Source organism: Convolutriloba macropyga, chromosome 12 (genome assembly GCF_964194025.1).
Source record: "Convolutriloba macropyga chromosome 12, txConMacr16.3, whole genome shotgun sequence".
Lineage (NCBI taxonomy): Eukaryota > Metazoa > Xenacoelomorpha > Acoela > Convolutidae > Convolutriloba > Convolutriloba macropyga.
In genome coordinates, this window is record NC_134479.1 from 6,493,390 (window position 1) to 6,519,791 (window position 26,402).

General features: G+C 37.5%; 1 protein-coding gene across 1 annotated transcript in view; it reads right to left on the reverse strand.

Moving 5' to 3' along the window:
- The window catches only part of LOC142350954 (voltage-gated inwardly rectifying potassium channel KCNH2-like), a 349,390-nt gene that overhangs the window by 16,911 nt on the left and 306,077 nt on the right, over positions 1-26,402 (reverse strand). The window contains exons 22-26 of the mRNA XM_075402980.1: positions 23,569-23,698; positions 16,857-16,944; positions 12,589-12,753; positions 11,586-11,785; positions 1,947-2,112 (exon numbers count right to left, since the gene is read on the reverse strand). Of these exons, the coding sequence (XP_075259095.1) occupies positions 1,947-2,112; positions 11,586-11,785; positions 12,589-12,753; positions 16,857-16,944; positions 23,569-23,698 (749 nt within the window). The remainder of the gene's footprint in view (positions 1-1,946; positions 2,113-11,585; positions 11,786-12,588; positions 12,754-16,856; positions 16,945-23,568; positions 23,699-26,402) is intronic.

The following is a 26,402-nucleotide window of genomic DNA, read 5'->3' on the forward strand; positions in this document are numbered from 1 at the left end:
TTAAAAACATGAATCCGCCAAAACTACTAAATAGCTGACGATTCTGGGCGAACACACGCCGTTATTTGGATTGAAAAATTCAGAGATATTTGACATCCTAAGCGTCCTTTGACATCATAGACGTCCTCACTTTTCAGCGTCAAAAAGTTCTAGTTTGGAGCGCAGTTTCAGTAGATTCGATAAATATGGTTGAGCTCAGCCTCAAAGTTCGAGGACAATACAACTTAACAATAATAGCAGTTAACAGTATACTCAAAGGATCTTTTTTTAACTTAATGCATTAAATCTTTCAACAGTAACTCTTAGTACCCACGTTTTACTGGCTCATCTCGTTATCTTTGATTTTTGTTTTTTGACTATGAACCTATTTGCTTTAATACTTTGAATGAATTTTAAATTACAATCAGTTGAAAGAGTGAAATAGGCGAGCCAAGTCAGGCGTTGAATGTGAAACTCTTGACTTATCTAACATCGAAAAAAAGATTGGAAGGTACAAAGAATAAAAAAATATATTCCTCTGTATGTGCCCACCCGTACGTTATGAACCCATAGCTACAGAATACGTGCCCTTACATAGAATACAAAAGATCCCAAAAATTATAGCAGGACTCAAATACAAGCCAAAGAATGTAATGAAAAACTAAAAAATGCTTTACATGATCAGCAGACCAATTGTACATAACAAGCCAAAGACGAAAACTAGTTTCATAAATATAGAGAATGAAAAACTATTGACAATTAAATGGCAGATTTGGTTTTCTAACATTCTGATGAATAACAACGTTTCCGATAGAAAAAGCTTTCCATCTAGGTGAAATACTGATTGAGACGAACAGAGGCAGAAAAAAATATCAATGAAGTTTACAAACATAACATTAGACAAAAACTTTAATATAGCTAAACATTCTGGAGTTTATATCTTAAGAATCCATTTTCTAAAGCTATATTCAGCTTCAAGCTCAAACTATGTATTCCTGACTATTTAAACTAAGAAAAACAAATGACACAAAAAATGAACAGTCATTTGCAAGAACTTGGTGTGATTAGAACAACTGTCTGAGAACTTAAGACCACTCAAGGAAAAAACCCTGAAAAATAGAAGTCAAATTGTCGCACTTAAAATCAATCTCAAAAACAGAAATCATTTTCAAACACCATTGCTCAGTCCTTTGTAAAGGTAGTTTGATTTTTTAAATTACGCTTCAAACCTACTCGCTTTTTGGCTCACTTTGCTATTCCACAGTGACTAAATTCACTACTCTAATTTGACTTATAGTTGACGGGAATGTGATTTTAGGTGGAAACTCGATAAGGTGAACTCAATTTTTCTCGCCATTAGGCAAAAATTTCGAACTACAATTTAGTGGACATTAGGCCATGACCAATTCAAACACTTAATATGTCAAATGCGATACTTAAACTTACACTTCCAGCCATAAAGTAATCAGATGTCCCTAACAATTGTCTACATAATCATACGTTACAAAGACACAATTCTTTTAAAATTAAAAATTTCCAGCATTTCCCAGAAGGTCCATCCCAGCAATTATAACAAAACTCTTTTCAAAAACTCTCAAGCCCCATAGCTCATAAAAAGTTTTGAATAACGCAGAATTTTGTTCGCCACTCTTTTCTTATTGTTTGCCGAAATGTTACCGAGAGGAGTAAAATTTTATAAGCGCTTTCATGCAGAGAGAATTGTAAAGGACTCTTGAGTACTTCATAGCTTCAGGAGTATCTTCCTTAAGTGTTTCAATTGGTGTTCGCCTAATTTCAACAAAAAGAAAATTTTGACCAGTGGCCACAAAAATTGGCTTTGCCTAACCGGGTGTTGGCCTTATATCATGACCCCTAATTGGCATAGATTGTAAACTAGCCGCTGAGAAGCGGAGGGCGGATATTAAAAACGAACACCATCGTTGTTGGACCAATTGAGCTAAACTCACCCAATGAATGATGCATTGCCCCCGCAGTCAGAGGAGACTCCTCCTCCTCCCCGTCACTGGCAAAGGGGGGCTGGCGTAGCATTGCCTGATGGCTGTTAGGGGGAGGGGTCTGAGGCCACGACATCGGGGCACTGTCGAAGATGTCGCTCAGCAGAATCATGTCATTCTAAACACCCCATTTGAAGTAATTAATTGCTTTTTTTAATTTTAAATTAATAAATTAAGCATATGTTAGCTTTGTATAACCGTGGTTAATGAGATATCTTTAGAATCTGAACCGTTTATCTTCGATCAGACGAAGAATTTGATTAGTGATTATGGCTTCTATTTAGACATTTAAAAAAAATCTGAATTATTATCGACTCCGCTCTAAAAAACTAGGTACAAACATTCCGCGATAAATTAATAAGGCTTGTTTCAGGTTTTTTTTACTGTTTACTTCCCTCAGCAGATGCCATTTCTATTAGACCTTTATTACACATCTGGGTTCCTTTGAACTGGTTTTTTTTAATGTTTACTTTATACTTTTAATGTAACTTTAAGTAACGTTACTTTAAAAGCATGAAATAAACAGTCAAAAAACCAGTTCAAAGGAACCCAGATGTGTAATAAGGGTCTCTAATAAAATGGCATCGGCTGAGGGAAGTTTAACAAGCCTTAATTTATCGCGGAATGTTTGTACCTAGATTTTTGAGCGGCGTCGATAGTCATTAACATTTTTTTTTAAATGTCAAAAGAGAAGCCAAAATCACTGATTAAATTTTTCTAATCCAAGATAAACTGTTCAGATTCTAAAGATATCTCATTGATTGCAAAAAAGTTTGCTCAATGATCCAAAAAGTATATTGAAAAAATCCCACAATTAACCTAAAAAATGAAGAAAAATGAGCCGATTTTGAACTTCAATCGCATTATTAGGCTCTCATAAACACTGAAAAACCACTTGGCGATAATTACAAAAAAAAAACATTTTTACAAAGCGCCAAACTACAAGCGAGTCAATTAAAAACAGCTGGAAACGGTTATCTGTGTGCGCTGAAATTAAATGATCAAAAACAAAACATAAAAGCCCCTGACGCAGCAGAGAGTCTTATTCGAAAGACCAAAAAACAAATGAAAAATTGACAAAAAATTGTGAAAATCGGATTAGTTGTGTAGAATGTAATAGCTAATCTCAAATCAGAAACAGTTGCATTAAATGCATGATGTTGGGTTATGGACTTTCGCAAGCGGAATAAAAAGCGTTTTTAACTAAGTACAAGAATTAATTTCTCAAAAAATGAGAGAATAACAAAATGATATTTTACAGAAGAATTTAGAGATTTACAGGAGAGATCTGATTATTAGATCAAGATGATGATTTGAATATGGGGATGAAAAAGGACTCAAAAATCAGTTGTATATATACCCATTATCAGTGTGAAAAAGATACAGAACTAATCTTAGCACCTTGATTTACAGTGGGGGTCGAAAGGGTTACCCAATATGGTTTGCTTCCGCAAATCAGTCGCAAAGGGAACCCTAAATGGAATGCATTTGCACTTTTCTAAGAATTCATTCACATTTCCGGAGATATCATCATCATTTAATACATGCTGGGAAGATTTTACATCACTTAATCTAACTCCAATAATAGTTATCTAGATTCACCAATTTGAACCGAATATTGATTCTCAGCACCATTTCTTCACGATTCATTTATATAATTTCTTTGATCAAAGTCATATTGCTTGTCTTTCTAATCTGGTAAGTCAAACTTTCTTTCTAATTCTCACTAAGTTTAAGACTATAGTTTGATCGATATTCTAACACCCCCACTCAGACTTGAGCTGATTGCGTAGAGTCTGCTCCCATCAAAACTGCTCTGAATGTTTCCACTTTCGAAACGGGTAAGGACTTTGTGAAGATGTCCGCTGCAATTTTGTCTGTAGGGACGTAATGAATTGAAATAGTCCCATCCTCCCTCTTGTCCCGGATGAAGCGAAACTTTGTTTCGATGTGCTTGCTCCTTTTGTGAATGACTGGGTTTTGGCAAAGTCTGATACAACTTTGGTTGTCTTCTACAATTGCTATTGGACGTTTCTGTTGGATGCCAAAATCCTCTAGAAGTTGTTTCAGGTAGAGTGCTTCCTGAACTGCTGCTGCCATGCCCTGATATTCTGCTTCTGATGAAGAAAGAGCAACTGTGGCCTGCTTCTTGACACCCCAGCTGAGTGCTGCGCCACGTCCGTTGAGCTTGAAGTAATAGCCCGTTGTTGATTTTCTGTCGTTCACGTCTCCAGACCAGTCTGCATCACTTTCCCCCACTAAATCATAACTAGCCTCTTTTGTGTAAGTAAGTTTTAAACCTTTTGAACCTTGAAGATATCGCAGAAGTCGTTTTCCGCACATCCAGTGTTGATTGGTAGGTGCATTCATGTGTCTGGACAGAATGTTGACTGTGAACATGATGTCTGGCCTCGTCTGTTTGGCCAGATACAGAAGTGATCCAACCAAGCTTCTGTAGATCCTCTGGTCCACTTCTTCGTCTTCGTTCTGTGCTGTCTGAAGTTTCAAATTCAGATCAGCTGGAGTTCTTGAGGGTTTGCATTGATCCATTTGAAACCGCTCAAGCATTGTTTCTATGTAGCGTTCTTGGTCGACTGTGACTTTGCCCTCTTCTCGTCTGATTCTTAGACCCAGAAACCAGTGTAGTCTCCCTGTCTTCCATGTGAAAGGTTGCTTCTAGTGCCTTCTTGACATCAGAGACCACTGTCATACTTCTTGATGTTACTATGATGTCGTCAACCCAGACCAAGATGAAGTTGTGATCCTCTGCCTCTGATCTTGCAAACAAGCAGTGATCGTTCCTGCTTCTGGTGAACCCCTGTCTCAGTAGGAAGTTTGCCAGCTCTTTGTACCAGTTGTTAGCAGCCAGTTTCAAACCATAAATTGATTTATTTAATCGACATACTAACTTCCCCCCATCTGATCCGCGTTTTACAAACTCCTGTGGCTGTTCCAGATACACTTCTTCCTCGATTGGTGAGTGCAGGAAAGCAGTCTTGACATCAAATTGGTGCATCACATGGCCCTGCTTCGCTGATAGCTGAAGTAGAATCATGAATGTCTCTGGCTTACAGGTAGGCGCAAAAGTCTCAAAGTAGTCCCGTCCTTCCACTTGTTTGAAGCCTTTCGCCACATAGCGCGCTTTGTATTTGTCCACTTGACCACTGGGTCCCAATTTCACTTTGTAGACCCATTTGCCCGGTATGACGTCCCTGTCTGTGGGTGGTCTCACTAGGTTCCAAGTCTCGTTGTCTTGGAGTGCCTTGACCTTGTCCTTCATTGCCCGGTGCCACTGGTCCCAATCGTCACCTTGCTTGGCTTCGTAGACTGTTTTGGTTTCCACATAGTCGCCCTCAGTCACAGCAAGATGGGTCCTGACTTCTCCAAAAAATTGCGGAACATTCCTTGCTCGTGTCCCTCGTCTGGGCTCTGCTCTGTCCGCGTGTTCCAGTGCATCTTCATTGAAGCCAACTGTCTCTAACTGTGAGAAGTCTTCTGTGTCACTGTCTTCCAGTGACTCTGAGTCTCTGTAACTCCCTCTTGTTGCAGTAGATCCTTCATCTAGTGCTGTTTCTCCAACATCTGAGGCCTCTGATCTCAGTGTTGTTTCTTGAGTATTCACGCTCCCTGCGTCATGCAACTCCTCCTTTATTGCAGTAGATGTGTCCTGTCGTTCTCTGTTGTCATCATCTTGATGACCATCATCTGGGTGCCAGATTCCCAGTTCCGACCCATCATCTAGTAGGTCAGCCGTTTCTTTGTTGTCAGGGATTGAGCCCACTTCAGACTCCTTGATGATCACATCTCGAACTGCCATCACCTTGCGTGTGTTGGGTATGTACACCAGGTATCCGTTTTCTCCTTCAGTGTAACCCACAAACTTTCCTTCCAGTGCCTTGGGTTCAAGTTTGCTGACTTCTCTGTTCCTCTTCCTCATGAAGACTGTGCAACCAAAAATAGATAATTTACTAATTGGAAGCTTAGGTTTTATACCTCTCATCAGCTCTGCTGGGCATTTTTCTTCTCCTCGTCTCACAACCAAGTTTCTGATCCTTGCTGAGTGAAGAATTGCTGCTCCCCACATCATCTTGGGAAGTCCTGAGTCAATGAGCAAACATCTTGTCATCTCCAGCAGTGTCCTGTTGCACCTCTCAGCTAACCCATTCTGTTGTGGCGTCTCTGGTATGGTCTTTTCCTGAGAATGCCTGCATCTAAGCAGTACGTCATGAACTGCTCTGAGAGAAACTCCTTCGCATTGTCTTGCCTCAGCTTCTTGGGCGTCCCCAAACTGAGAACAAATTTCTTCAGGCTGGCCAGTGCTTCACTCTTTGCCTTAAGCAAGTCCACAAACACAAACTTCGTGTACTGGTCTGCAAACACTATGCAGAACCGGAACCCTGACAGTGACTCTACTCTGAAAGGTCCCATCACGTCTGTGAACACCCTCTCCAGCTTCTCTGCTTGGGTCTCTGCCACTCTTGGTACTGGAGTCCTTGTGATCTTGGCCAATGCACACACATTGCATACATCATCGAGTTCCCCCACTGTCTCTGGTGCATTCCTGACCACATCCGCTTGATTCAAATGACCCAATCGTCTGTGCCACTTCCTTGCACTGTCAAGTTTCACGCTGTTGGAACTCATCTTGAATTCTAGAACGCTGCAGGGTAAGTAAAACAAAATATTTTCTTGTGTTAGTTTTACCCGAGTTCCTTTCTGGAGTTTCATGCAGCTGTTTCCTCTCTCGAAAATGAAGCTATGTCCCCACTCCGTGCATCTTGAGACTGATAGGAGGTTTGAAGAATAGTCCGGCACACACAGAACATTTTTGAGTTTGCATTGGAGTTCCCCTTTGTTTGAGGGTATGCTGATCCTCACACAGCCTCTGCCCACAACTCTGGAAGCCTCTCCGTTGGGATTTCTGACCACTGATTGAATGGGCACAAAGTCCAGGAACGCATCGATGTTCGTCACTATGTGATCTGTACAACCACTGTCCACTAGCATGCCTGCTGTCTTCCACTGGGTAAGAGCTGCCCAGCATTCCTCGTCTGGTGTAGCCAATGTTGGACCCATTGCCACTGACTCATGTTTGCCTCCATCTCTTTGTCTCTTGCATGCCCTGTCTAGGTGACCCTTCTCACCACACTTGCTGCATTGTGCTGTCTCCTTCCTCCTGCAGTCCTTGGCAAAGTGTCCAGGGATCCCACACACAAAGCAGTTTCCTTTCTTGGGTCCCTTCTTGAAGTCACGCTTCACTGCCAGTGCCACTGAACCACTTTGTCCCTTGTGTCTCTGCACCGTGCTCTCATGAAAGTTCTGCAGCCTTTTCCTCAACTCTGTGAAGTTCGTTGCCGGGTTGAAGCTTTCCTGTATAACAAAACTTTCATACCTCATTGGCAGACCATTGAGGACCAAGGCGTTGAAGAGGGTCTCTGAGACTGCTTTCCCCTGCTTCTTGTAGCCTTGTGAGCAACTCCTGTCCTCTGATGAAGAAGCTGTCCAAATCCTCAGAATCCTCGAGCTGCAGTCGAGCAAGCTGTGCCACTAAAGTCACCACTGTCGGCGTCTCCACACTCTGAAATCTCTCTTGCAGAAGCTTCCAAGCCTTTGCTCCATCTCCAATGCCATCATCTCCCACACAGTCATGTCTCATCAGCATGAGGGTTGTTGCATCTAGAGTCAGTGCCAGATGGCACCACACATTGTTCCGTTTCTCCTTGATGTCTGCAACTTCCTTCTCATATGCATCCTTCAGCACCTTGTGGTTCTTCTTCTCATCATTGGTTGCCCCATTGGCCAGTGGCGCAGGCTCATTGGGTTGCTCCTCTGTCCCCAGTAGTGATTTGTAGAGTCCCTTCGTCTGCATCATCGCCACAAATCTTGTGCTCCAGATTGGAAAGTCCTGTGCCTTTCCTGTGTAGCTCAGCAGCTTCACTGTCTGTTGATCCATTGAAGTTTGAGCAGCAAAACAGTTGTGAAAAGAAAAGGTACTAAGCAGAAAAGGATTATGACTGTCATATCAGTTGCTGGGCCCATTGCTGGGCCCATAACCTGTTGGGTTATGGACTTTCGCAAGCGGAATAAAAAGCGTTTTTAACTAAATAAAAGAATTAATTTCTCAAAAAATGAGAGAATAACAAAATGATATTTTACAGAAGAGTTTAGAGATTTACAGGAGAGATCTGATTATTAGATCAAGATGATGATTTGAATTTGGGGATGAAAAAGGACTCAAAAATCAGTTGTATATATACCCATTATCAGTGTGAAAAAGTCAAGATACAAAACTAATCTTAGCACCTTGATTTATAGTGGGGGTCGCAAGGGCTACCCAATATGGTTTGCTTCTGCAAATCAGTCGCAAAGGGATCCATAAATGGAATGCATTTGCACTTTTCTAAGAATTCATTCACATTTCCGGAGATATCATCATCATTTAATACATGCTGGGAAGATTTTACATCACTTAATCTAACTCCAATAATAGTTATCTAGATTCAACAATTTGAACCGAATATTGATTCTCAGCACCATTTCTTGACGATTCATTTATATAATTTCTTTGATCAAAGTCATATTGCTTGTCTTTCTAATCTGGTAAGTCAAACTTTCTTTCTAATTCTCACTAAGTTTAAGACTATAGTTTGATCGATATTCTAACACATGAATTATTGAAGATATGTTGGCATGAACATTTATTACAACAAACTATCTGAAAAATGAGAAATATGAGCCAATTTTGCACTTCAAACAAACTATCTGAAAAATGAGAAATATGAGCCAATTTTGCACTTCAAACAAACTATAAGGCTCTGAATTAACACCGAATTATCCATTCCAGATGCCTACAAATTAAGTCAGCGTCGATCAAAGAAATTTACAAAACTAACTGAACAAAAACAGAAAATGAGCTAAATTGGCGAAAACCGGCTACATAGGGTTATTTATATGAGCTATTTTCTCAAGAGATCACTTTCAATTTCTTAATTTCTTTTCTAGGTCAAAACACCGTCTGAATAAAGAGTAATTCCCGTTAAAAACCTCAAGGAAACCAATACTCCTCTTAGGGTTGCGAAAAAACCAGAAAGAAAGCAATATAGTTATGCTCAACCTAAATCTTCGCTGCTATGAATTAATGGAAATACAGATTTAAAAAAACTCGAGGTTATGTAAATGTCGGTGATGGAAAGTAAGTTAGCATGAGCAATCTTAAATACCTCTCGGTATCTGTTGGAGAACTGGTCTCCTGGTACGATCATGAATGCGAAAGAAGTAACAAATAAACCACGTAACCGGTAAAATGCGTTTGCACTTAGGCCACACCGTCAAAAAGCATACTCGGCAGATTCTCGCAACACCACGATACGACTTAAACAAATATCAGATCTCGTTGGTCAAAAACACCATTTTTGACGTTCTTTTAGTCAACAAAACTATTATAAACAGTAATGATATAACTATGGCAGCTTGCTTCACAACAATTTTCAAGAAACCGAGATTTAACTAACTACCGTTAGACGAACTCTCACGAAAGACAAACGAGGGGTCGGATTCGACTAAACCTAGCCAAATCTTAGAGAGGCCTGCTGTATTGGGGGCGCTACAAAAAGTAAAGAAGTCCCAGAGCTTCCATTTTATCTTGTTTCTTTTGACGAAAATTGAAGTTGATCAAGCAAGGGAAAAAACAAACTCTAAAAGGAAAATGGCCGAGTAGAAACTTTTCACAAAAGCAAGGACACGCAAATGAGACACCTCATTCCAGATAAATTTAAATCATAACCGACTAGCGTCGGGCAAATGGCTCTCAAAGACCGTTGGCTTCGTCATTACGCGGTTGGCTTTGTCATTAGCTAGCCATAGTTTAGCGAAGCTATCTTTAGCTTATATGAAGTAGTGTGAGGTGAGCGCAGATGGGTGGGGGTGGTTGCTGTGGGGGTCAAGCGAAAAATAGCATCAAAAGACCAACAGGACTGAAATAATTGACACAAACTTCGCTTGAAAGCCATTAAAAAGGTTATGTTGCCGAACCTACATTTTAATCTATCAAATTTCCTTGCAAATTTCAGCATTCTCCGCCCCCCATGTTTTAGCAGTAGGTTTTATAGGCTTTCAGGGACAACAGTGACAGCAAGGGAAACTAGTTCAAATTTTCCCAAAGTTGCTACGATTCGTCACTGATACCCGCGATTGCGGAAATTGATGACAGGCGGGAAATACGGACGGCTCTTATTCACTAAACATATTCGGCAGATTGCTGGGATAGCTGCGAAAGAATAGACCTGCGTGCCGTATAATAGAGATAGAAACAGACAGATCTAAATGGAGAAAAAATCGACGCTGCTAAAAAAGCTAGGTAAAAATTGTTCATCGATAAATTAATAGAGATTGTTAAAATTCATCCCGCCGAAGCCTCTTATTAGGGACCTTTACTGCACATATGAGTTCCTTTGACCTCAAACAAACTCAAATTAAACTTAAGTTTTAAAGTGCAAAAGTCATTTTATTGAGTGAATAAGTCACGTATGATCAAAATCGAATAACGCCAAAAACTTTTGCTAAAGAGAGTGAGAAATGACGTCACGCGCGCAAACGCCTTAGTGAGAGGAAGAAGTCATTCAGAAAAATTGACTTTTACAGCTTTGCTGTGTGAACAAATGTAAAATGAAAAAGAGCGTCAGACGACGAAACAAAAAAAACCCAAGAGCACCGCAATATAGCTCCGCTCAGCTTACAGCTTTGCAGCTATAATAACCATAAACTTACGTCACTAACATCCCCGTTACTGCAACTACATTCCGCAATCTGAACGTCACTAATTTCCGCAATTTTGGTGTCTGTCACCATTATCCGCGTCGCTATTATCCACAACTTTAATGTCACTATTATCCGCGGCTTATAGTTACAGAATAGCTTAATTGTTTTAATTGCTTTAAATTTTGTTTGAGATATAAGGAAGGGAAACTATCGTCCCCAAAGTGAAGGGATAGATTCCTGGGATGAAAGGACACTAACAATGAAGTAATTACCATAAATGACTAATGAACAGTGACTGATGAACTATGACAGATGTTTTGCATAAAAATCCTTCAGTAAATACTTTATTTTAAATCAATGACACATGAAATTAATTATACCAATATGTTTTAAGTTTTGTTAGCTGAGTCTGAGAGAAGCCATAAAAATATTACGACTATATAAAAACATGCTGGTCATGATGTTCATGATATCTACAGGTGAGGGACTTTTATCCAATTAATCAATGTTTAATCAACTGGCTTTATTTTTTTTTGGAAAAACTGGACTTGCTTCATAAGATAAAGTTTTAAAAAGTTTTTAACAAAAAGTTTACAGCAAGTTTCCCGGCTAAAACAGAACACAGAGACTCTAATTCAATATCAAAATTATCCGCAGTGGTTTCAGTGAGCTATACTCTTTCGCAGAACTGCACAGCGACTTCATACTATGGCGTTTTAACAGTCAATACAGTCTCTCCACGAAAAATACAATCGATGAGAAAAACAGCAGTTTCATAAACGAGCAGTTGAAAATTACGCTGCGATCTAGTAAGAAATACTCAAGTGAACTTACGTCTCTGAGAGAGAAGGTAACTTCGAGATTCTTCCTAAACTCCTCTTTGAATTCAGGGTAGATGTCCAGCACCTCAGCAATGTCATCGTAATCTATCTTGTGCAAGTCACAATATGTCAGTGCATTCACCACACATCTACTCTTCCCTATACTCTTGCTCTCACAGAATGCCTCTCCATCCCCAAAAATGTCATCTTTGCCTAAAACAACAATATTCGCAATACTTGCTCTAAAGTTACCTTATAGAGAGATCATATTAGTAAGGGAGACCCCTTTTTGGGCTCCTTTTACAGCCTTAAAGTAGAGTTAGGGCTTTATTAGAGTTAGGGCTACTTATTTCTGCGCGCGAAGTAGATTTCCCTAGGTCTTGTCAGACTAACCGACTCTAAAAAACAATGAAGGAATACTTCAATTATAACGGTGTATAATATAGTTAACACTGGAGTCAAGGTATTGATTATACACGCGGTGTATTCAACTATAACTACAAGACTGACTGAAGTCAGCCGTGCAACTACTATATATAAGAGAATAGAGTCTTCTCAGTCTCTGATTGGTTGGAGGTGTACATTCAGTATTTCATATACTACATTACTCAAATTGCTCAACTGCCAGATCTCTACAGTTTAACACAAAAAATTGGGATCTATTCTGATTTTGCCCTCAGTTTTTTTAACAAGTAAATTAAAATTATAACCATACGGTTAAATATATTTGAAACTTCAAATCATTCAAACTTCAAACTTGAAAAAATACTTCAAATCATTCAAACAAAATAAAAATAATAAACATCAACAAATTTCTTAAAGACTCACAAAATTTTCTTCCGATTGTTTTCTTCCTAAAAATAAAACCTTTTAAAAGCTCCTACCTTACTATTCAAAGGAATTTTTTCATGTTGTGAGAGCAAGAAATCATTCAACGTTTTCTTAAAAACGTTTTCATTTTTTGCCAACCGTACGCATGGATAGATCCAAAAAATGTTCTCCAAGACAAGACTTACTTAATATGGCGACAACTACATCATCCTCGGATATCTCTACTGATCCTCTGGCTATGAAGTAGAGAGAGCTAAGTACATCTCCCTTGTGGACCAGAGTGTCTCCTGGGGGAATGTGGGTAGTCTTGAATCTGATTGACAGGGCACGCAGACACCCAGGACTAGCATCTGGAAACAACAACATTTGCACAAAACACCAAATAGCCAGGCATGCATGAGTCGTAATAACAAAGGTAGCATTTCACAATGCACTGGCTTTGAATCCGCCAGACAAAAATGAGTAAAATCACAATTGTAGCATCACGAGTAGCCGAACAAACTAATAAAATAGCTGGCAGAAAATAGCCAGTTTGCCAGAAAAAAAACCGCATGAGTGCTGTCGTGGAAGCCCAGTAGTCGGTTGGAGAAAACCGAGTAACTATTGAAAGGGTTTTATTAAATCATAGCTTAGCTACCCAATCAAATCGTTGTTACTATCACGTGTTTATTTTCCTTTTTCGTCATGGTCAATTTTGCGGGAATTTTAAAGGCAGGATCTTGTTGGTAACAAGTGGTCATAACAATGGTAGCATTTCACAATGCACTGGCTTTGAATCTGTCAGACAAAAATGAGTAAAATCACAATTGTAGCAGCACTCGCCATAGAACAAATTAAAAAAAGGGGCTGACTGATCTCAAATGAGGCATGGCAAGATTGCGGGCTCTAGTCCCACTAAACAACTAATGGCACAAGCTAAATAACTACATTATATTTCGCGTATTTAGTTGATTGGAATTTTTTTTTCGTAGTTAATTTAGATAACTTTTTGTAGTTAATGCTTCGTAAATTATAATTTGACTGATTCTAAATGACAGCTGTTTATTCCAGTGATTTTAATATCAGTGAAGTTTTTTTTCCATTTCAATAGAATGGACAAAAGTGAACTGCTCAAAACGTTTGGTTCAAAAAAGAACAAACTCTTATGTAATTTCTCATTTAAAAGAATCATATCAAAGACACCTTTCTTTGCAAGCAAAAATGAGCACGAAAATTCAACAGCTGGGCGTTAGAAGTCACCAAAAAACACCTCTGACTTCTCGACGCGTTATAAGACTGTCCTAACAAAGGTCAAAGAAGAAGACGAATGAAAAACATAGCAGACATAGCAAAAGAAGTCCAGATTTGAACAAACTTCATGCCATAAAGAAATACAAACTTAAAAATGTTTTAGCGAGTTTCTGAAATTAGCGATAGTTTTTGAAAAAGTAGTGTAGAAGTCTTTTAAAACGTTAGATAGGAAACAAAATTTTTAAACACCTTCAATTATGTTTTATTAGAGTGCCATTGAGACCAGTTATTAATCGGACAGGATAAAAAAGACAAACAGTAAAAATCAAGTACATGAGCCGCACTGGAAAATTGAAAAGCAGTTAAAACAATATTCACGCCTCACTACTCCTTTTATTACTCCAGCGAGACTCAAATCACTACTCTAATTCGACTTCTCTTTAACAACAAAAAGTCTCAAAATTAGTAAACAGATCTTTAAAATGAGACAGCGTACCAAAACAACTCAAAATCATTGTAAGTAATTGAAATAAAAGGAGAGCGCATAAATAATAGCCTCTGAGAGGCTGACGGCGGCTACTAAACACTTTTTACGGAAGCAAAATTTAATATCATTGAGGAATTGACATTCGAAAAATGATTTTTCGTAAGCACTCTCCTTTGTTGTTCTGATACACATGGCTATAAATATGACATAGCCAATAAATAGCGGGAAAAAGCCCCCTTTGACCCCCTTTATGCACAAAAGGATTGCAATAGAAGAAAAGAGAAGACAAAAATCGAAAGAATTTGTTTCTATGCACCTAAATAGTAGCCGTTGAGAGGCTGACGGCAGCTATAAATAATAAATTTTAATCGTTAGCATAACAGATAGCCGAAACAGCTGCTTAACATACTTACAGGTAGCCAATTATAAACAAAACAAAAACCGTCTTACTTCAGAAAAATGGCTCTCCAACGACAGCCCAGATAACTTTTTTATGAGTGCAAAAAAATCCCGACCTCCGGTGTAAGAGACTTAAATATAAACCACTCGTCATGGCCTGACGATACAAATTTTCAGTCCTTTTTGTTTTAGCAACAGACTTGAACTCTGAAAAAAGGAGCAAATAAGTTACGCGTGAGAAAACCACTCGAGAAGTGAAATACACAAAATTTCCTGGAACAAAACAGTCAAGCATGTAAAGACTCACAGGTTCACAATAATTGATAATAAAACTTATCTAGGAAATTCAGAGGTTTTAAAAATAGCCTTCGTACAGAAAGTCACAAATCTAATTGCAGTCACGTCGCCGTGCTTTATTGATAACTATTTTTATTATATGGAAGTCCTGTTTGACCATGAAATTCTTAACCACAATTCATGTTCATACCGGCGTTAAAATTTACGATCAAAGTCATATAAGATCGAAACAATTATCACTACTAACAAGTGTAACAAACAATCTATAAACATAGCCGGCAGATTGCCGGAACAGCTGCGAAAGAATAGACCTGCGTGCCATATACTAGAGATAGAAATAGATACAGATCTAAATTGCAAAAAAAAATCCACGCCGCTCAAAAAACTAGGTAAAAAACATTCAGCAATAAATTAATAAAGCTTGTTAAAATTCACTCCGCAATTCACTCTTATTAGGGACCTTTACTGCACAAATGAGTTCCTTTGACCTTAAACAAACTCAAACTAGACTGAAGTTTTAATGTGCCAAAGTCATTTTATTGAGTGAGGTAAGTCACGTATGATCAAAATCAAATCACGCAAATAACCTAAAAACTTTTGCTAAAGCGAGTGAGAAATGACGTCACGCGCGCAAATTCCGTTAGTGAGAGGAAGAAGTAAATCACAAATTTGACTTTTTCAGCTTTGCTGTGTGAACAAATGTAAAACGAAAAAAGAGCGTCAGACGACGAAACAAAAAAACCAAGAGCACCGCAATATAGCTTCGCTCAGCTTACCGCTTCGCTATAACAAAAAATTTTACTTTTCAGGTTTACAGCGCTCACAAATATAATACAGAAACCGAGAGTTAGATAGCAAAGCAAAGAAGACAGCCGTGCAAGAACTGAATTAAATTTAAAAACATTTAAACTGACTTAACAACAAATTAGACCCGAAATAGGAAAAACTATGTTAAAAAAACCGATAAAAAACTCGATTTAAACAGTGAATAAAGAATTCCAATTACCGCAAGTGAAAAAGAACTATCGATCGAGAAAACAAAATTTTAGTCTGGCATTTTTATTCACTAACAAAAAATAAGTGAAAAATTTGCATGCTGTGAATAAACCAATAGCGTTTCTGCTTCTCTCATTGTTTCGGCGTGATCAGAAGAAACACTTCAATATTACTCCACAACTCATCAACATATGTAAACAGATCGTTAAGGGAAGACAGCGCCCCGATACAACTCAATCATTGAATAGCGAAAACCTCGATCACAGCTCAGCCTATGGCTTTGCAGCTAAAAATTTTGCCCAAATCAAAAAATTAACATCTAACGAGAACTACAAATATAACCATAGTTTGAAGAGCTCTTTGGGTAAAAACCAGCTGGCAGCGTGTAATTTTATATATTCCAATAATTAAACATACCCGGCAGATTGCCGGAAAATAGCCGCCGTTGATTCCCATAACTCTATTGGGATTGAAAGAAAAGAAACTATCAACGAAAATTGATTTTTGTACAAAAACATTTTTAAGTGCGATTTATTTTGATGTCATTTCGTAGTTGAACATACTCCTGTCTCTCAGTGAGAGGCTACAGTGTCTAGTATCAATACCAATAAGCATTATAGATAGTAACTAAAACTTATGAGAAAAAAGTTCAAGTACCGGGCATCTAAAAATGGACTTTATCGGTTTATCCCGTTTCTACTTCTGACTTTTTTCGAATTCTATTTCTGATTTTTATACTGACTCTCTTCTTTTTGAATTGCTTTGCTGAGCAGCTGCTGTTTAAAAGGACTTTAAGCAGAATGACAGAAGAGAGAAACTAGCCTAGAGAAGTCAAAAAGATTTCACGCAAAATGTCGAAAAAGCGGCAAAAAGGTAAAGCGAAAAAAAGTTTGACGAAGTAAAAAAAAATACGAGCGCTATAATAGCCGGCTGAGAAGATGAGGGCGGCTATTAATTACAGAGTTCAACATCACTGATCGACATTTGGACTAGCATTTATGTTTAATATAAACCCTTCTACATCATTTAAGCCAACTAGCCTACCTTTAAAAGCCGCACATCCCTTGAGTAGATTCCGATTCAAATGCATACAGATCTCAGCTTGCAGACAGTCGGGGAACCCTTTGAGAACCTGAAACGCAAAAAAAAAAACGTAATTGTCATCACTTCGAAAATCGAATCTATTTGAACACGAAGAGACAATTTTTATATGAGTTAGGCTATGGGACTAAAAGATTACATTGGTCAAGAAAAAAAATACATCTATGTTATAATACTGTTATACAATACTTTCTAATAAAAAGCCAATTTTCGGAAGGGCTGTATTTTGCGACGAGCTTTTTCAAAGTTTTCAAGCTTTGAGTTATTTAAGTTTGCAGGTTCGTAGTCCATTGAAAGCGCAACAGCATTTACACGAATAAAAAACACAAGGTAATGAATGACATAAAAACAGTCTGTAAGGATGTCTCTCATCTTCCCAGTCGTAAGGCCAAAATATTTGATTAAAAGTTTTGATTCTTTTATCAAGAAAGGTCAACGACAGATGTTTTATGTTGAAAGAGAAAAAGAAAATGGGGACTGTAGTTTCTAGTTAATAAGCGAATGGTGCAGAATAACATTTTGAAGGTTATGGTGCATAATAGTAATAATTATTAATATTCGTTATGGTGCATTTAATACCCGTGCATTCTCACTCCAAGTAGATGCATTCTAAATTATATCAGAATAACATAGCCCGTAGACAGTTTAATTTGGCTGCTAAATCGACCTGCTTGCTACGGTAAATAGATACCAACACATACAGAGTTATCGCTGCAGTGATGGAAGCAACTAAAAACTATAAAAACTGAGATGTCCTATAGTAATGTTGCCGATCCAACCGCAAGATTGAAACAAAGAAGTTACAGATGATTTTCCGATGATGTCCCACGATGCCAGGGTATAGTTACCAAAAACTGAAAACAAAATCTTGGAAAATTTACTTCCGATGCCAGAAATATGTTCTCATGGCTAAACATAAAACGAAAAACGTCGGACAAATTTCTCTCGAGCAAGCGCGGCTATTTAATTCAGAGAGGCTGTAGCTTAGATAAATATTTATGGCTGCAGTTCGTCTAAAGAGCAGTTCGAACCCCCCAAACCCTGGCATTCTAGACTGAATTATTAACCACTCTATCCGAGTCTTATAATATCCAAGCTTACAATCGCTTTTATTTTAGCAACAGATTTAATTTTCGAATAAAAGTAACTTTTATAACGTAAAAATCAAACAGTCAAACGTGAAAAGTCACTCGATAATTGAAATAGAAAGCATGTTCTAATACAAATGCGCTAAAACGGTCCAGCAAAAAAGTTTTGATAACGACACAGACGTTTAACCTAACTTCGAGAAAAATGAATAATAAGCTTTAATTACATAATGTTTCTTCATTGCCCTTGAAAAGGTATCAGTCCCTTAAAGAGCGATATGGATCATTTATTATTAAAAACATCATACAATTCAGCTAATATTCAGTGCAGATGACTGTACCAAATGACGTCAGGCACATAAACTCAGCTGATGAGAGGCATCAACAGGTGAGAAAAACCGCTCTTTTGAGGTTTTCTAAGTTAAAAAGGGCAAAACGAATAATTAGAAAGAGTAGAATCAGAAGAAAGAAAACAACCACAAAATAGCTACGCTGAGATCAGAGAAAGGTAGTTAAAATAAGGAGGCTAGAAAATAATAAACACGCTATAACAAGCTCATGAAACCATTTATCAAACCAATTAAAATTGTGAATAGCAAAACTTGCCAGATTATATTCATTTACAACAAAAATAGGGGAAATCTAGAAGATAAAACGTTATTCGAACAAAGCAAAGGCATCCTACATTTTAAAACTTAAGACTCCGAATGCCCTCATGCATACCTGTTTATCCCGTTCATGGATATGTAAAATCTAATTTAACTGCTCTAGCATCTGTTTAGCTAAACAATCAAAGCGATCACGCAAGAACTTTGCACAAAAACTACACGTTTACAACAATTGCTTCAAACTTTGTTCGAGCAATTAAAAACTCTGAAAACAAAACAGAAATAATCGAACTCACAACCTGTTAACGGCATTAGTTTAAATTTTTTGAACAAAATGCTGTCAAAACAAAGAAAGAAGACGATATTGGCACAATAAAAGCAATTAAAAAAACAGCAAGGTCTGAATAAAAAAAACGGTAGAGCAAAGAGCAATTAAAATTAAGGATGTTTTGGGGTGTTTCATTAGCAATTTTTTTCTAGACCCCTTGAAACTCCAACTTGACACGAAGCGAAGCTCTACTTTGTTTAATTGCTTAACAACCTTCTCAAAACTCAGAAATGAAACCAAGCATGATTACATAGACATTGCTAGTTAACCATTGAATAAAAAAACTCGATCATTAATTTTCGGGAAAAAAGTCCACATGGATGGACAGCACATCTATATAAATCACTTTCTCGTTTCCGACTAAAAGAAAAATTTAAGTCACATTAAAACCTGAAAAACGTTTAAACGGAAAGAAATTAGAGGATTGATGTACTACATAATTTCTGTACCCAGAAGACAGCTAGCTACCAAAAACTTATTTCTAGTCAGCTTCCGAAGCGTTCCAGATGATCTAATCTTAGCCTTCCTAATAATATCATAATCCGAAGGCTCGTTCCATTACATTCAATAAAATTAATTTTAACCTCATACACATGATTTTCTATAATGATAATCGACAAAAACTATTAAGATCCAATACAACTATTAAGATTTCTGAAAAGAATATTGGAACACTCTATGATGATCGATTCAATAGCTATTTGTTAAATCAAATTTCAGCCGGCGTTTAAAGACTACTCAACAAAACTTTTCTATCGTTTGCACATGAAAATCTGGATCTTTTCCGTTTGTGTCCACCCTCCCTCCCTCCCTCCCTCCCTCCCCCACCCCCCCCCCCCCCCCCCCCACGCGCATGCCATATTTTTACATAATGATTTAGCATGTAATGAAACGTGCTCTTTAAATGGGGGGCGCATAACGTACTGGGGAGGGGGCACAAACGGAAAAGATCCGAAAATCATTAACAACACTATCGGCCAATTATTTAAAATAGACTGAGAACAAGAACTATGCAAAAAAGATCCTACACATTTCATCGAAGCTAGAGCAAAAAAACTATAAAATTTTAAACTGTAGCTCCTTTTAAAATCAAAACCTTGCACATATTCCACACAGTTGGAATACAATTCAAAAATATAACCCACTAACGTTTTCAACCTTATCGCAGGTCACTTTTCTCAAGCTTTGATTGAACTTAGTGTTAGTACTCTCCAACTTGCATCAAACTGACTAGCAGTTCCATGTAATGGGCATAGTATTAAAGTCTGTCTGATAGTATTGAAAGCATAGTATTGAACTCATGTTTTCTGTTCAAATGATAAAAAAAAGTTTTATAGAAAGAGAAACATAACCGACTAATGTCGGGCTAATTGCTCTCAAACGACCGCCTGTCTTCGTCAGTAGCTAGCATCGCTTTAGTGAGGCCAGTTTTAGCTCAATTGAAGTGGCATAAGGTGAGCGCAGTGGGGTTTCACCCGGGGGGAGGGGGGGTTTGGCTGCAGGGGGCCCTTACGGCCTGAACGATGTGCACGGGTGGGGATTGGGGGGGGTGGGGGCCGGTGAAGTGAGAGGGGGGCTGATTTGGGAGTCAACTTCTAAGAACCGCCCTTCGCACCATAAATATAAGTCTCTAAAACAGTGTCTGTGAATCGCATACTTAAAGACTAGTGAGCTGAATGGCTCTAAGAGCACTTAATGCCAGCTGGGTGTTACCTGTTTACCCCGTTTTTGAGGACAAAAGGTCAAATGGGTCGGACGAAAAATCGGTCGAGTAAAAAATGACATAAAAAGAAGGCCAACAGGAATAATAACATAGCCGGCAGATTGCCGTAAAATAGCGGCCGTTGACGCGCTAGAAGTGTATCGGGATTGAAACAGAAAAAAAAGAGATAGAAATTGACAAAAAATTTTGCAAAGTTTCAAAAATTGTTCTAATTCTGTGAGCAGTTTCAGTTAGATTCTAAACCTATGCTTACTTCAGCTTCTAAATTGAAGGTAATTAAGCTTTATACTAATATCAGCTAGCAATCGCCCTAATGAACTTTGATAACCTAATGCACTATGACTTAATGACCGGACTTTATCGGTTTATCCCGTTTCTTTTGATTTTGATTTTGCTCTTTTGACATTGACCGTATTCACTAAATTGCGTAATTCAAAGCGTGAAAGAATTGAGAATCCAATCAATTGAAACAGTGAGTGAGGTACGTCAGAAAGCAAACGTGAAAATCGTGACTTACGTAAAACGAAAAACGTGATCCAAAAGTAAATCGAATTAAAAAACACGGCAAGACAAGTCCTGACGTACAATTCAGAGAATTTTCATTGACCAAACAACATACTAGACCTAGAAGGGACTATGAGTGAATTGGGAATATCATTTCTAAAAAAAAACAGATAAAATAAAAAAAAACATACCCGGCAGATTGCCGGAAAATAGCCGCCGTTGATTCCAATAAGCATGAATGGGATTTAAAGAATAGATATTGAAAAAAAAAAGATTTTTGTACAAAAACATTTTTTGATTTATTTTGATGGCATTTTGTAGTTGAGCATACTTCTGTTTCTTAAGGAGAGGCTACAGGGGCTACCATCAATACCAATAAGCAGTAGAGATGGTAACTAAGACTTATAGGAACGATGTTCAAATAGCGGGCATCTAAAATTGGGCTTTATGGGTTTATCCCGTTTCTAATTTTGACTTAAATTTTTTATACTGACTCTGTTCATTTTGAATTGATTTGTGGAGCAACTGATGTTCAAAATCAATTTTAGCAGAATGAGAGGAGAGAAACTAGCCTAGAGAAACATTTTTTTGTTCGACGAAGTAAACAAAAATGAGGAGCGCTATAATAGCCGGCTGAAAAGATGAGGGCGATTATTAAACAGAATGTTAATGTCAAAACGCCGCATGTGAACAAAAAACCACTAGAAAGAAACGGCCATTTGCTTCAAAAAAAAACTAGGCCTAGAATGAACTATGAATTGGGAAAATCTTTTAGAAAAAAATCCAATCCAAAAAATCGAAAAGACATCAAAAATCGAAGTGAAATTGCCGCATGTGAACAAAAAACCACAAGCGAGAAAGCGAATTTTTGTTCAAACACCGTTTTCTCATTCCACTTCAAAATTAGAGCAAAAAAATTCACGCCGCAAAACCACTCGCTTTTTCGCTCCATTTCCTGTTTCGGCGTGACCAAAAACATATCCGGCAGATTGCCGGAAAATATCCACCGTTGATTCCACTAAGCATGATTGGGATTGAAAGAATAGAAGATATTGAAAAAAAGAGATTTTTGTACAAAAAACATTTTTTAAGTCCGTTTTTATTTTGATGGCAAAGAACATTTATTTTGATGGCATTTCGTAGTTTAACATAACGTACTTCTGTTTCTTGGAAAGAGGCTACAGGGGTTACTATCAATACCAATAAGCATTAGAGATGGTAACTAAGACTTATAGGAACGACGTTCAAATAGCGGGCATCTAAAATTGGGCTTTATGGGTTTATCCTGTTTCTAATTTTGACTTAAATTTTTTATACTGACTCTGTTCATTTTGAATTGATTTGTGGAGCAACTGATGTTCAAAATCATTTTTTAGCAGAATGAGAGAAGAGAGAAACTAGCCTAGAGAAGTCAAAAAGATTTCACGCAAAATGTTGAAGAAATGGCAAAATGAGGTAAAGCGAAACATTTGTTCGACGAAGTAAAAAAATAGGAGCACTATAATTGCCGGCTGAGAAGATGAGGCCGGCTATTAATCACTACTCCAATTTGACTTCAAAAATCATAAAAATGTGTTGACAGATCTTAAACAAAAGACAGCGCCCCAATACATTTCAAATTCTTTGAATTTTAAAAAGGAGAGCGCCTAAATTATAGCCATTTGAGTGTGGCGAACGACGGCTATTAATAATTGCTACAAACTTCGTTTGAGAGCAATCAATCACTAACGAATCATTGAGATAATTTATTTAAAAACAGATTAAAAAACGCAAGGAAAAATAGCCCAGAAGTAAAAGAAAGCAAGCATTTGTCCAGAAAAATTCGCATAATGTAAACATAAGAGCCACATAATTTAAAATAGAAGAATAGCTCGACTATCTGCTTTTCCACTTTCTTGGCCTAGAAGAAGGTATGGAAAATTTACAAAATCAAGAGAGTAAAAAATTAGTCAAAAAGTAGCCTTTTCCGAAATTCCATCCCAATGAGAAATTGGAGTAGAAATGCAATTCTGCCCTTAAATAATCTGATATAAGACAACCAGCCACAAAGATCATTTGGAGATGTTTGCTAAAAAGGGTCGACTGATATAGCTGAAAAAGGCGTAGCTGGGTAATCACAATTCGGATATTTTCCGTTTGTGCCCCAACCAGTACGTTGTGCGCCCCCAGCTACAGAGCACGTGCCATTACATAGTAAATTACCATGTAAAAATATTGCTCGTTTGTCTGGGTGTTGCAAATGATATGCGCCCACTAAGCTGGGGGGGGGGGAGAGATCCCATAATTCTATCAAAATGAAATACTCAAGTTGCGGTAATTCGTGCAATGGGACAAAGAGGTGTTCAGTACTTGCAGACATGACCATTATTGAGATTTATAATAAGGAATTTTTTGTCGAACTAACGGCGTGCATGTCGATTCCATTTGTGTAGTTCCACGCGTGTTGGAAGTACTCTTCTAATCTCTGTTTGAGAGGATTCGGAATCTGGTGGAACTTGATGAACTCCTTCACTCTCAACATCTGCGTGTGGTACCTGCAAACAAACCCATCGAATATATAAAGCTACATTACATTAATTACTCAATAACCAAAATAAAAACAGCCTAATCCAAAACTAAAAAACGTAGCGGGTATATCGCTAGAAAATAGTTGCCGTCTCTATTGCTAGTTTCAGTACGCGAAAACAATGATAATGAGTTATAAATACTTACTTCCTGACTCGCTTTTCGTGTCCGACATTTTTTCTCGGAAATGCAATTCAGTATCTTGCCCTCAAGTGCCCTTTAATTAAAGAAAGCGTTCCTCAGTTCACCTTTAGACCTCATAACAAACCAAAGCTATTATATAAGTTGTATTAAATCAGTAAACTAGCGAAAATGTTTGTACAGGGTAACTAAGACTCATTAGAGCCAAGTTCAAACAACGCGGATCTAAAACTTTATCCCGTTTCTAATTGATTTCATTGAAACATAGCACTCGTCCTGAATTACAGTTTAGAGAATTAAACAAAGTAATAAGTTGATTGTCAGCCTCCGCGTAGAACAACTTCTTATAGGCAACATTTCCAAATATAAATGAACAAAAATTAAAAATGAAATAAGTGGATTTCTGAAAAGTATTCAATTACAAAAAAAAACAACCGTTGAAAACAAGATTGAAAGCGTTAACGATAATATATTACGCCAACATTTACAAAAAAGAAATTCGACGGTCGATGGTAAGCAACACACTCGCAGAAAACAGAAAAAAGTAAATGGACAACAGATAGCAATTTTGGAGACGTTCAAATTGCACCAAACTCTTTAGTTTGGTGCACTAAGAGTTTGGTGCAATTAACTAAACCACACTAACACAAAATCACAAAAACTATGACTAAACCACAAAAACCATGAAACCAAAAAACCTCAAAGCATGTAAAAAATTTCAGAGGTAAATCAAGTAAGAAAACTAACGACAATGCAGGCAATTTTTTTTCAAAACAAATGTTTTCAAAGTCAAATCATTAGTTACAAAAAATCATTGAAAGTATTTAATCTTGTCTCACGTAGATGTCGGATCTCAAGGGAAGTTAAACTATTAGCTACTTGCTTCAACCAAGAAACGATTTGTGCTCTCCTTTTTTATTCATGAAGTGTTTGACGCCTGTCATTAATGAACAATAGCCAGACAAAAACAAAAGCAAAAAGCAGTCAAAATAAATCATCAACGCGCTATCTTTGAAAGACAAAAAGAAAATATAACTGACCAACGTCGGACGAATTGCTAACGAACGATTAGCGGAACCTCTAAGCAATTGTAGCCTGCTTCAGGCTTCAGTCGAGGGGGGTAGCCTGAATCGGACTTAGAAAATTCACTAGGGGGACTCAAATAACCTCATTAGAGGGGAATATATACCACTATTGAGATTTCAAGTGAAAAAGTGACACGGCCAATTGAGTTCAGCTGCTTGAAATTGTTAATGAGAGAACTTTAGATTACGCAAAACGCAAAAGGTCAATGGTAAAAGTCACTCGAAAAGTCAAAAAACGGTCACTTTTATACTCGTATATAAATCACTTTTATATTAGTTTATAAATCACTTTCATATAAATCACTCACAATGAAGAAGTGAAGCCTGAAAAGTTAGTTGAGAAGTCACAGAATGTTCTAGAACAAAAGCGTCAAAAACAAAAATGGTCAAGCGAATATATGGTATAAAGATCAACAACTTTACAATAATGCTTCAAACTTAATTCAAGAGTACGGTCAGAAAAAACAACACAAAAAGAAGATAACTTGCCGCACGCCAAACAAATTCATTTTCAAAACCGAAAATCTTTTCAAATACCAATTTCTCTCTGCACTTTAAAAGTAGTTTGAAAAATTTTACACATTTAACTACTCGAAATTTTGCTCCCTTTATCACTCTAGTCTGACTAAAGTCAACTCTGAAGTGACTTCTCAATGACACCAATTAGTTGAAATAAGCGTGAAAGGCTCTTACAAAGCGGCGCAACAATACAATTCTTTGACCTGTAAAAAAGAGCCGCTATAAGAGCCGAGTCAGAAAATGAATTCTCTAGCTCATAAGGTGGTGCAATTGGTTAACAACTTTTCGGTTCCTTTTAAACCAAGATTTTCATCAATAGGCGATAGCCAATTGTTGAACTGTGAGCTGAATAATGCCCATAGGTATTATAAAAAAAACATTTCGATACATAACACTTCTGAATTGTGACAAACAGCAATTGAATACCCATTTGTCAAAAAAAGCAAAAGCTTGTCAAATATCACCACTTCGGAAAAAAATTAAACATATAAACAAAGCCGGCAAATTGACCCACTTGACGCGCATCGGAATTGAAGGACAAAAAGAAAACATAACCGACTAACGACAGTCGAATTGCTCAAAGAATCTCCAGCTTAAAGTTACATTAACATAGAGTATAATAGATTATCTACGTCAAAACACGTGAGCAAACTATTCATTTTTCAGCTATAACTGGTTTAAAGATTGTCCAACAATTTGGCTCAACTGCTCTTCAAAATTATCAAAGTAAGAAATTTTCACATATAACTTGATTTAAGATAATTCCACAACAAACTGAGTACCATTCATGTGGTTAAATTAATCAAGCTGATTTTAGCCGAGAGGATTGAAATATTCATGTTCTCTGATTTAGATAAGTTCTAATAGTTTTAATTAATCTAATGTTTAATTTACTCCCCATCCCTCAACTAAGTATTTTATGCTAAGC